The following is a 13286-nucleotide window of genomic DNA, read 5'->3' as shown; positions in this document are numbered from 1 at the left end:
TTTTAAGTCAAGGGTTCTCATATTTATTTATGTTTTAACTCCTTACCATGACGGCCTTGTCGCATACGTTAAGCTGGGGCTGTCCTGGCACCATGGTCGCTTTGTGCTGCTGGACAACGTTAGATATTCGCTCCATAGCTCCTTGATACTCAGCGCTGGCAAAGCTAGAGCGTGAAAAAAATTGAAGAGTTACTATAGGGACCCCCAGAATATATCTGGCTTGAGACACTGCATGGCTGAGCTATTTCAGAGGGCTTTTCCCAGGAAATAGCAAAGAAGTGTCTGTAAATATGCGGGCATCGCTGGGTGCCCACTGGATCCTATGGGATGAGAGCAGCTGGGCTGGCTGCTCTGCTCGGGGGGCAGCCACCCTGCACCCCCGGCAGACCCCCTCCGTGGGGCTTCAGCTTCCAAAGCTGCTTGTCCCGCTGGTCCCAAATGCCTCCCCTTCCCTGTTGCCTTGTGGTGCTTCCCGAGGAGGATCTAAATGTACCGGGATCCAAACGTTCTGGGCTCGTCCTGGAGTTCGGCTGTGCTTTAAAGGACTGTTTAGGAGGCTTCCTAGAATGCAGGACAAACACCTTGCCACAGGCATTAAGCAAATAAACAAGCTCGCCGAGATCCTCCCAACGTGCCACAGGAGAGGTCAGCGAGCTCCCTTGGTTTCCAGCCTTTCAGCAACGCGCGCATCATGCAGAGGCATTTATTGCAGGGAAAGGAAGGTAATGACAATACTTGTTTTTTTTTTTTCCAAGAGTTCTCTCCAGCTCAGGGTTCCAAATCATCTTATTTACAAGCGTTGGCTAATAAAGCTTCACCATCACCAAGATGAACTAATATTATGCAAACAGGAAGAAAAAGAATAGAAAGGACTTGTCCAAGACAAGAATACCTCCTCCATTTCGCAACCTCACCCCATGGTTCTGCCCCATTTACATTCTTCCATTAGAGCTTTATTGTTCCAAGCTGGGACCCATCTGTCATGCTCCAGCCCGCATACAAAGTTTGCTAAATAACCAGATTTTAATCCAAAGTATTACTCCAGTAGGTACTTGTTTAAGTGGTTCATGGTGTACTTCACTAATACTTCAAGTATTTCAAAAAGGGAGGCTTATTACTCAATGATCTCATTTTGTTCATCACATCAAGAGTCACTTAAAAACAAGAGAGCGGCAAATTGCTTCTGAAGATAAAAGAGAAACAATGCAGCTTGGTGCTGACCTCAGGCTCCCTTTGCTTACAGTCCAAGCTGGCCACCAGCCCCACACTCCGGCTAATTTCCTTCTTTGAAAAACAATCACATTTTGAAGCCCAGTAACATGCCAACAGTTTCCAGTAAACCCTATAAATATCACATCTCGGCAGCCATCCAGAGAGAAGCTAATTGTGGGGATGGGCCTGAGCTCTGCTGATAGAGGACCGGATGGGAATCTGGAATGACGAGCTCCGGCAACCCGACGTGCTGCGCTCACACGCAGCGAGCTGCAGCCTGGAGCAGAGCCCATCACCAGGGCTGGGCGAGCTGTGCAGCTTATCCCGAAGGATCCTGCTTGTGCTGCCCCCAAATCCGCACCTCTCCCGACGCCTCGCAGCTGGGAAGCGCATGCGCCTGCCTCCTTCCAAGGGCCGGGCTGGAAACGCAGGGACAGGCAGAGGTTTGCAAGCTGCCAGGGACCGTGGATGACTCAGAGCCTTGATGAGGACACGGAAGGCAGCGAGCCCTTGGCTCGGGAGTTTGGGCAGCACACTGGCATAACGGCCTTTCAATTCAGCACGATTTTATCTGGAAGCCCTCTGGCCACATTGCAAACACCCAAGCTGCCAGCACGGCAGCACGCTTAGAAATAAAAATCAAAATTGATTTTTAGAAGATGCTGGCGGGACCTAAAGCTAACCTATGTTGATACAGACAGCACTGTTAGCACAAGAGAGCCTGCACATGGAGGGAAAGGGCTGCGGTGGAAACACACAACGGGAGCGTAGCTAAAAACACGGCAGGGGTGCAGAGGTGTAGGCACTGCATTGGGCAGCGGGGCCAGGTTCTCCTCCACTGAGACCAGATCAAACGGGGGAGTCAAAACAAGAACATCTTAAAGCCCAGATACCCCAGCAATGCAAACCGAGATAAAATGCAGTTTACTGGAACATATATTGCCACGTTGTGGATTTCTAAGGTACCTATTGTTCTGGGATTTGAAAGCTCCTTCCAAACTAATCACACTTTATTAAGGCCCTCCTATTAAGGATTAATATGAATTAATACATATTTTAACCAATTGTTAGACTCCAACAGATTTTAGTTATCTAATCATTTAATACCTTCTGCTTCTGCTGCTGCTTTTGTAACCATCTAATGTGTTTATTTCTGTCACCTACTTGTACCATCTCTGCAGCATTTAAGAACTTCTTTTGGACTCATAAGATAAAATGTTGCCACAAACTAATTAAGCTCCACAGCATCTTTGCAAACATTTAAGTGCTTAAGAGAGAGCCCAATTTCATCCACCGAAATGGCTCCTCATACACAGGCTTCCAAATTAGCTATAATCTGGACAGACCAGTGGAAAACACAGCTGTGGTCTGGATGAAAGATAAACAATATGTTGTCATGACTGCTGCTTTTTGCTCCAAATATGCCAGTCCTCTTGCAGTGAAAAAAAAAAACCCTTTTGGCTCTCATCTTAACTACTGCACTTATCCACAGCATCATTGCTCATTAGCAACCCAAGGCACATGACTGCTGCTGTAAAACCAAGCAGGCTGGAGTCATTTCAGTCATCGTTGTACTTTGCTTCTCCCATTCGGGTACTCCCTGCATTTCCAGCTAGCTCAGCAGCAACAGGAAATCTTGGCCTAACCTCAGGTCCTGGTGGTTTGAAGTGCTCTCCCCTGCAGCTCCTACGCTCTTAGATTAGTCCAGCATTTAGCATAGGCTGAACGACTTCCCCAAAGTGTGATAGAAACAGCTTGGCACATATAAAAGACTCGCACTTCTCGCCTAAGTACAAAGCTGGCTAAAGCTAAAGAGCATATATAGATTATGCTCCAAGTCATACAGCTAACCTATAAACCTTGTCTCAGTAGGGCTTAACATGCTCTTAAGCAGGCTAAACCTGTTGACACTAGCTTAAAAAATATCCGATTGCAGCTGTCTTCCTCATGTTTAAGTACATGGCAATGGTGGGACCCCGAATGCTGCAAGGAATCGCTCAACACCGTCGCCATCACAGACTGTCTTCAAAAGCCTCAATTAAACACACAAATTATCTCCCTCATCTAGATGGAGAGCAACCTCCCTGCATAGGAGGGGACTGCAACGTCTGCAGGCGGCACAACATGCGCCAAGACCCGACATCCCTGCAGGGTTTTGTAAATGTAATATTTACTGACTGTAGAGACCAGGTTAAAACTGCCTCCAGCCTTAGCGTTGAGACAAAATCTGCAACACAAGAGTGCCTTTAATCTGTATGTAAGATGAGGATAATTACTTCACAGCAAACAGTCTGAGTTGCTAATGGGTCTGGGAACCACTCTTATTTTAAAAAGGAATCCCATCATTTTCTTGAGTGGGAATGCCTGATTTGGGCTGCAACAGCAGAATCTGCTATAGTCTCCATTACCAAAAAAAAAAAAAAAAAGAAGAAAAAGGATAATATTATCTATACAGGTGTTTAGGCATCATTGTGTGAATGAAGATCCAGGCTCGGTGCCTCCAGGGCACGCTGTATTTCGTATTCCAGTTCAACAGTCCTGCCGAAGCGGAGCTGGGAATAGCACGGCAAGAAGGAGCGCGCGGGAGCAAGGGTGAGCAGGTGGTGTTGTGAGGAGCTTGCTAAAAGGGATCCCCCAGTGTACAGGAAATTATTCCGTGCTCAGACTGAACGAGCGGAGTGGACAAAGTCCAGGGTCATTACACTAATTGACACTTTACCTCCGGGAAGTCCCCGGAGAGCCAATCAGGGCTGGATTGCGAGCGCCAGGTCCCAGGCACAGGTGTGGCCTGTGCTTAGTTCATTTAGCGTAATTGTGCCTTGGCAATCTGTTCTCATCTCCTCCCTCTCCAAAGAGCTCCCAGTGTAACCTGCTCTGCTATTAACCCCACCGTGCCCTGCAGTGAAATGCAGGTTTGGAAGAAGGAGGGTTTGTCTAACGCGCTGCCTTCAACACCGGAGCACCGTTTTAATCTTGCACTCGCCAGGCTTTCACCTTCAGGTCTGAATTGCTCCGAGCAGGAAGGAAGAGGAGAGGGTAATTCTTTATCATAAAAAATACTGTGTCAAAGACATCAGGACCTGAGGAAATTAAAAAGCATTTTCAGCATTTTTTTAAAAATCTAGGTCTTGATGTATTCATTTATACCTCTCCCTGATGATTCATATAAAGGCACAGCACAGTATCTCTCTCCAAAGAGCAACAGGATTGTGACATTATCGAGAGAAATGTAACCAAATGGTTATTATATAGTGTGCTTCGTGCAAATCTGACAGCAGGCTCTTAACAGCAGCTCTCAGATTTATAGCGTGTTTTACCAGACTCACACGAAGCCAGGGAAAGAACATAAACTTGGCTAATGATTTGTATCTTCAACTTCCTTCTCCACTGGAATTAATTTAATTAAAAAACATTATTTTAAATTGTGAAATACTTTCACCCAGATTCAGATAATTTGATTTTATCTGTTATCAGAGCTTTGAGGCTGCTCAGCACTGTAGTATCCAGTCTTGATCTTGTCCTATTATTCGGTCTTTCTCTGCTCTTGTTTTCTATTATCAACTTTACCTGCAATTCAAAGTCTGCACAATACACGATGCAAACAAAAGGTTTAGAGCTCCACTTCTGAAATATGGCAATCTGTGATTCCTGGAAAGACTCATGGGAAAATAAGGGAGGAATCAAAGAGAAGAACGCAGGGCAGCCCATACTAAACCTCAGCTCTCTAGTCCAGCAGGCCTTGCATGCAAATGCTCCTGCAGGTGTGTGGAACATTTGGCCATTTACTATCTCTGGGTTGGGCTATTCCTGATGTCCCTCACCTTTGTGGGGTCTCCAAGAGCACCTACAGCCCTCCTTTCAGCAACGATCTTGGTCTTCTCTACCTGGTCACCTATTTTCATGGATGTTGTAATGCCCTAGTTTGGGGAATCTCATCTCCCAGTCAAATTTTATTCTGACTTACCCAAAGGCCACCCTGCTATGGGGTGTAGCACAGTGGCTACATAAGCCTTAGTGTCTGCACACACAGGCTGCAAGAAATAATGCCCATTCTCTTGATTCTCTAGTTACTTCTTTCAGTGGCATTTCTGAATCATCAGTTGTGGAATCATCACAAGTTGCTCAGACTGCTCTTAGGCTATGGCTGTGGTCCAGACCTGTCAGGTAGGAGACGTCATCAATTTCAAGTCAAGTTCACGTTTTTGAAATCCTGTCTTTTTTTTTTTTTTTTTTTTTTTAAAAAAAAACTCATTACACAGCATCTTTCTTGTCTAGACACTTACTCAGCAAAACACCCGCAGGCTGTTGCTCTGTCATGTTTAAGCAGCGGTGCAAACACCAGTTTGTAACGGTGCAGAGGACTCGCCACGATGCAGAGTCCTGGTCCTGGAGTGCACAAGCGATGCCCACCTCCTGATTTAGACTGTTTTACCTCCTGCCCTAGTCCCTGGGCAAGCAACTACCCCCACTCCCAGACTGGCACACGTCCTGCCACCCATCTGTGCCCTCTCCTTGCTCCGGGGCTGCCGGACAGCAGGCTTTTCCTGGCATCACCATGTTTTTTGCCCAATTTTTGCATCATTCTGAAGTTTTTCTCCATAGCAGCTCTCCAGTACAGCAGCTAATTCCACCCTGCAGGGCAGCTGCTGCTATTTGCCTGAGTTTGAAGAAGATGAGGAGTCAGCATCTGCCCTGGGCAAGATTCTGGCTCTTTTTGCACCTTCTTTCTTTTCTCAGCAGAGAGGTTTCTGTCCTGATGAGTAAGGTAAGGCTGGCAACTTTTCTGTCAGATCCTTTGCCCTTTAGCTTCCCTTCAGGAGCTTCTTCTCTTTTTTCCTGATTCCATAACTAATGCAATCACTTCTCCAATGGTTTCCAAGATTTTCCATCTGCTCGAAATAGGCACTTGTGAACTCTCTTGTTAATTAATGTGTTCTAAAATCATATTCATCAAGTAAGTTTTATCATTTCCATTTTTTTCCCCCCTCTAATAGTCAACACCATTGCCTTAAGTCAAACACTGCTATTTCGGCATTTGAAATTTAGGGGTTAATCCCCCAAAGCAGAAGTCACTGCTAGGCTGGAGTGCAGACAAAGCCTCAGCACATTGTATTTGCTGGTTTTCAGGCTTTGTACCTCTAGCTCAACCTGGCAGAACTTAAGAGATTCCTATTACCCTATTCTTTCTGCATCTTTGGAGTCTCACTCAAAATACTCTTTCTGCTGAAGTTTATATTGGGCATTTTGTTAAGTATATTTGAAGTTGTCCCAACTTTTGCTCTATATTATTACTTGTGTCCTTCCTAACTCTTATGAAGCATTTTAGTAAAACTGTAACTCCCGATTCAGGTGATAAAACTAAACTATTTTCAGCAATTGGTTGTGGAGATGTTACCAACAGATAATTTTACTGAATTTGACAAATTCGTTTTGAATGCACTGCATTCGTGGAGAAGCAAGTTCCCTATGTGGTACTCAGGGGAAACACAACATTCAGAGTGTAACAGAATTTAGTAAAGATAAAGATTTATCAGATCCTTTAGTTCTGCTTCTGATATATTTGGTAACAAAGACAGTCCACAGTTCAAGTGTCTTGAAACAAAGCAAAGAACCCCTAGTAATTTTATCTAGGGAGAAAACAAAATACTGCTTCTATTTAGAGAAACGCTTCTGCTTTGTGTGGTGCTTAGCAAACTATCTTATTTATATTTAAAATTTGAGAGCTATTGAGGGCTATTCTGCAGCCTACACAGATCTAGTCAATCTCCTGGAGGACAAAGGACACAAACAAATTACTACTTCCTACACAAGGATTAAATAACAACACTGATATAAATACAGAGTTGCCATTTTTGACAACCTAAAGAAAGATTATTTACCAGTAACTGCACTAGACACTTCTTTGAAATATATTGGCCACAGACACCTTTGTTTTGCTGGGTTTCTTATTACAAGCAGCTAACCAGATGCCAATTTTGTCTTATCATCACCTATAAGCATTTTCATCTTTCCTTATCCGAGTGAGGATTCCTAACGCACATTTGGCATTGCTAAGAATTCCAGCTACCAAAGCACAAAGTCAGGGAGGCTGCTGGATTGCCAGGGTGAAATACCTGCAATTATCTTCCAATGCAAAGGTGGAAACAGCAGCCGTGTCCTTGCTGGAAGCTGGGAGGAGGCACCCAAGGTTGGAGCAACCATCGTCCTGCTGGGATGGTGGTTCATATAACTGATAACTTTACACGCTAGACCCGGAAGGACCTGAATCCTCGGTGATCCATCTAGCAGCCACTTCTCCAAGGAAAAGGTAAAAGGCTATTCCCCATCTCCGAGATGGACCAAAGTCATTGCCATAACCCTGAGAAAGACTCCGTGCCAGGCGGGGCTTTATCTGCACAGTCTCTTTATCCAGGCCCCTTTCACATGGGATTGCTTGAACATAAGCACTGCAAGTCAAGCCTGTTGACTCAGTTGGCTGAGCTGACTGATTTCTAGGATGTCCTGGCTCCGAGATGTCTTAGCATCTTAGAGAGACCCCAAAGATAAATATTAAATATCACTAGAGGTGCATGCCTGATGCCTGGCCTTCATATGAAGCAATGAACCATCCTACAGGCGGTCGCATACTTGACTCTTCCCCAGACTAATGCGAATTAAGAGATATGACAGGAATTAAAATCATTTTAGGAAGAAAACAAGGTTGCACTAAAGAAATAAAAGAAAACCAGAAATTGAACAAAACAGGCAGAGAAAAACATAGCATGAACATGCAATGCAGCTCCTCCATAGCCTCCAGAACAACAGCAGAAAAAAATAATACAATGTAGTACAGATTTACCAACAGAAAACAAATGTTGAAAGTAAATGAAATAAAGGGAAATGTACTGAGAAATCAGGGGTGCAACGTGCTATTTTTCCAAAGACTTTAGCAACATAAAAATGCTCCAGAGGAGCCAAACCGCCAGAAGAGTCTTATGACAGACACTGCTCCTCCGGGGCTGCACGAGGACGGACAGGGGACGTGGCCGACACGCACAACCCCTGGGCAGGAGCACGGGTGACGGGAACACACCCTGTGTGCGCAGGCAGAGCGCTGGATTCCCTTCGGAGAAGCACCAGCTCTCTGCCAAGGGGGATAATTAAGCTGAAAAAAAATACACAGCAGTAACAGCCTCACAAATGAGGATAATTTAATTACCACGTTGGATATAGGGGAGCCACTTCCTGTGAGTTTTTCATTGCGACCAGAGAGGGGACGATAGTGACACAACGTGCTTCCAAAAGCAAGGCTCATTTGCCAAAGAGGAGCTTTCTATTGGGGTCTGCATATTAAACATCATCACAGCTTTCCATAATCATGTCATAATCTTTCCATAAAATTCAATCAAGGCAACAGCTTGTGAGCATCCAAAAATCAATGAAAACATATGAGAAATGATTGCAGAGGTAACACTGGAATTTATTTCAATACTCAATACTCAAGTCATGGTGGCTCTAAGGAATGTCTAAATAACAGGGAAGCAGGTGTCCTGCAAGCACCTCTTACAAAAGGTCTCCTCCTCCAATTCAGAGGAAATGCAAACTGCACTTAATACCAAACTGTTTGGTTTTTGGAAAGAGGTCATTTCCACCCACTCATCTTTCTAAAATAAAATAGCTGTTAAACTGGACAGGGCAGAGCCTCATCTGGAATCCCAGTCTAGTAGTGTAGCTTCAGTGAGTCAAATTTAAAATCCAGGAGCTGCAGGTTTGCTTTATTCATTAGTGCAAAAATGCAATATAAGAGGAGAGCTAATGTGTCAGGCTCCTGAAGAGCTTCATACACTGTGTAACATACCTCTAGGGTGCTCATCTGTTAAGTGAGAGAAGGGAAAATATTTTTCCTCCCTTTCTCTCTCTCTCTAGCGAAAACACTTAGTGGACAGTACATGCTCAGTTCTTTTGAAAGTAATGGAGTGACTGTATCCACTCAATTATTTAAAAGAGTTGAGTAATTGCAGGCTTGTCAGCTCAGAAAACATCTCTGTCCTGTTAAAGCCACTGCACAAAACCATTTCTGTGCAGGCGGTCACAGAAGTGCTAGTTGCCCTTTTATTTACTCTCACATTCTGTGAGTCAGAGTCACCAGCAAGAGGCTGCATGTCCCCACCTGTATCTAAGAACAAAAAACAGGCAGGAGAAGCAAGTGGGGAGGAACAGGGGGGGCACCTTGGGAGCCCTTTTGGAGGTGTTAAGTTAATATGTGGATTGTGCTGCCTGATGGCTATGTAAATCCTTGCAGAAATGTCCCAGGGCATGGTGTGTGCTGCAGATAAAGATTACAATAGCAGACTTAGAGGCAAATGGATTCAGACAGCCGGACAGCCCAAGGAGGGAAGGGCTTGAGCAGACAGTCCTCTTGCTAAAGACTCTCTGGAGAAGCTCCTTTAGTGGGTGCTAGGGAACTGGGAAGTTACCACCTCTGCCTTCTGCAGATTCCGGTGTAGCACAGAGGAAAAAAAAAATGCTTTTTAAAGCTATTTACTGGCTTGGTAGATAAACATCACTGTGGCCATCAGCAGAGGTGTGGTGATGAAGAGACACAATTAAATGCGAATCTTGTAAATGCTACTTCATTACACTGGCCCTCATCACCCCAAACAGCCTATTTTGTCCTTACACAGCAACAGTTGAAAGCAAAAAAAGAAGACAATTAGGGAAGTGAAATTAGGAGAGCAACAACATCTGTTGGCAAAGAATGATAAAAACAGCCTGATCAAGCCTGGAGGTTAAAGCCAGACACGCAGACCCCATCTCCACCCTGCTGCCTGGCTCCTCAGGTCCTCTGGAAATGAAAGCACTGACAGTGAGGAGAGTTTTCACCTCCTCATTATCAAATGGCTCACCTTAACGGATACTTTTCTCCAGGGTCTCTTCCCAGGTGGAAAAGCAGGGGCAGAGTGGTGTGCTCCTCCTTCGTATGTGTTGTCACTCCAGAGACATTCTGCCCAGGACAGAAATCGATGCCCTGCATTAAAAAGGAGGAAACAAGTCAACAGGAGTGAAAAAAGACAGAGAATTCTGGCTGACGCCACATTCCTCAGCATCTTGTTGTTAAACAAAGCAGGTTAACTTTCCCCCACGCTGCCAAATATACACAAAATATAGAGTTAGTCTAAAACCGGGGAGTTTGCTCTAGTTTCCAAAATGTTTTCTGATCCAATGGGGTAAAATGAGGTGACAGCGTTGCTATTGCACGAGCAAAAAAGATGAAGCGGGCCTTACAATTTTGCCTCATAAAAAAGTAATCTCTATAAAATATTCATTAAAAATGAAATGCCAAACAAAAGAAAGAGGTGAAAGCATTTAATCATAGGAATTCTGCTCACGGAATGTTTCCTCTCTAGTTTCTATGGCTCAAACACACAGGGAGGTTCTGATCACCTGGCAACTCGGATCTAAAAGCAGCAGTCACTGTGAATCACCCAGCAGGATGTAATCCTGGGAGGACACAGGCACCACGAGCCTCCCCTGAAACTGCACGTGCAGCATCTGACAGCAGAGCTAAAGGACCCATTTCGCTGGAGGAAGAAGCAAATAGGGTTAATTTTGAAAAGAAAAGGGTGTATTTATTTATATGACGTATAGACTCCTAGAAAGCGCCCTGCGAGTGGCACCAAATTTCAAGTGCTATTTCCCCTAACGCAGGGGGGCCCATCGGCTAGCGAGGGCTAGCACCTAATGGACTTGTTAAACCTCGTTTTACAATTTGGGCTAACATGCCCTGCTGCTTACAATGCCCCCAGCAGCAGAGCCAGGCATGGAGAGAAGGTAAATATTCCTGCAAACAGGAATATTTAAATGGAGGTGGGAAAGCAGCTGCAGCATTCGCTTATAAAACAAACAAACTGAAAAGCCCTCTGCAGATGTTGGTCGGATTTGATTGGCAAACAATTTTCTAAAAATATCCCCTGTTTTTAATGGACAGCTGGTCAGTGGAGCAGTTAATATGCTGCTTTTCAATAAAGCAAGAAGGTTAGAAGCCCATGAAATCCCATTTATCTGCACAGAGCTATAGATTCCTGAATCACTGACTGGAAAAATAAGAGAGTTGCTTGATAGGTTCTAGTGGCCCACCAATAATGGACTTTAAATGGATACAAAAATGATTGACCTTTCCACCTTCCAATGCCACAGACTGCCGAAACATGGCGAAAAATAGATTTTTTTTTCAAAAGAAACAGCTAATGAAAAGGTATCAAAGCTGACATAACATCCAAATTATAATTTGGATGCAAATCAAACAAGCTATTTAATTAAGAGCCTGCTAATTGGTACAATACTCTTCTGCTGCAAACGCTTTAGTTCGAAAGAAGGTTTTAGTCTCTTGGGCATTTGTTTATACATTCCTCTGTTTACGATTTATCTTTTGCTTTTTGTAAAATCCTTGTAGCAGCAACTCTACAACAGCCTGGGTTACGTCCCAGAGGTTCCTTCCAAAGTGCTGTGACAACCCTGCCTGATGCCACCAGCCAAAAGGTATCTGTGTTTCTAATCTAAACAGTCAGAGCCCTCTTCAAAAATACTCTATTGGCAGGGGGGGAAATCAAGCATACTATTTTATTAAATTAATAACACTCTAAAAATGTGGCTGAATCCACCCTGTAAGTTTCTAAGGCTTGTCAACTTTATATCCCCAAATACAACTATTACTATTTTGATGCATTATGTGACCTTCAAGATTCAGTTTAATGCATTTTCTACTTGATCATCTACAAATGAGCAAAACACATATGCTAAGATCATGTCCTTGCATCTGTAATTAAGGCACTGTCCAGTATAAGAGTAAATAAAATATGGTGGAAACAACTAGAGGGTTCTCTTGTATAAACTGTAAGGGGCAGAGAGGGAACCAAGTAAAAGCTAATGAAAGGAGCACAAATAAGTGTGTACAATAAGTCGATGAAGAAGGAAGAATGAGTGAACCCGCTGCAGAGCTGGGGGGCCTGGCAGCACACGGACAAGGATGAAGCACCTGGAGCTTGTGGAAAAGCAGATAGTCCATGAGCCAAGTTAACCAGAGCTTGCAGCCACAAGCAGAGACTTCCTCATTGCACAAACACATGGCAAGAGATGTTTGGAAGAACCTTAATGTGACCAAGAGGCTGGGACGCAGCCTTGGAGCTCTCCAGGAACAGTTCCTGTGTCCCAGGCAGGGCATTCGCATCATGCCATAGTGCAGCCTATCTAATCATTGCTAATTAAAATGTGCATGTGCCTCTTCTTGACTGAAAACTGATGGGTGTGATGACAGTGCTCGATGCTGCTCAGTTTGACTCAGTGAAACAGTCTACATTTGACAGAAAAGAGTATCTAACTTCTCCCTAAGCTCTGTCTCATTCTCTTTTGCAACTCAAAGCCATTTTCAGATCTCGTGAGGGAAAAAGAAAAATCAGCCACCCCGATAAATCAAAAATCAAGGATCCGCTAAGTCTGGATTGCTTTGCTTTTCTGGAGCAGAACTGCTACAAAAGGCAATCTGCTGGAGATTTGAGAGGCACTTAAAGACAAGACGATCCACACGCTGGAACATCTGGGCAAGGGCTCTAGCTGCTTGGAAAGCCTGCAGATTTGGTCATGTGTGCTGCCAGGACATGCCAAAAGCCCCTGGATAGATGTTTTTGACAGCACAGAAGAAACTGCCCTCTGGCAGGAAGAGTGGAAAGAAGCTGAAGCACCATCAGACTGGTCAAGGAGGACGTGCTCCTTGCAGGTACCTCCAGTGGTGCAGGCCACCAGAAGGGAATTTTGGATCATTTCCTGCTCTTTGATAAACACTTTATTTTTTTCTCTCTCTCTTTTAAAAGGAACACTGCAGGGCTTAACAATAAATAGCAACGTGCCAAATTCTCAGCTGGAGCAAAAGCAACATTGCAGTGCTGGGATCTGCACCAGCCGGGAGCTCTCGGCAATCCAGCACTTTCAGTGGCAGCTTCGCCCCAAAACCAAAGCTGCACCACGTGGAAGATGAGCAGGGAGGCAGCTACACCCACGCTATCCACCAGGATAACACAACCCAAATCCACCAGCACTTC

At 44.5% G+C, this 13286-nt stretch overlaps 1 protein-coding gene across 1 annotated transcript in view; it reads right to left on the bottom strand.

The window, feature by feature from the left end:
- Positions 1–13286, bottom strand: part of GALNS (galactosamine (N-acetyl)-6-sulfatase) — a 40526-nt gene that overhangs the window by 2973 nt on the left and 24267 nt on the right. Inside the window, exons 12-13 of the mRNA XM_088526238.1 lie at positions 10098–10219; positions 47–164 (exon numbers count right to left, since the gene is read on the bottom strand). Coding sequence (XP_088382364.1) covers positions 47–164; positions 10098–10219 — 240 coding nt within the window. The remainder of the gene's footprint in view (positions 1–46; positions 165–10097; positions 10220–13286) is intronic.

Source organism: Tinamus guttatus, unplaced genomic scaffold, assembly GCF_059628265.1.
Source record: "Tinamus guttatus ecotype Peru unplaced genomic scaffold, ASM5962826v1 Tinamus_guttatus_pri_ptg000244l, whole genome shotgun sequence".
Classification (NCBI taxonomy): domain Eukaryota; kingdom Metazoa; phylum Chordata; class Aves; order Tinamiformes; family Tinamidae; genus Tinamus; species Tinamus guttatus.
The sequence above is the reverse complement of the archived record's forward strand: the minus strand, read 5'-3'. Positions and strand labels throughout refer to the sequence as shown.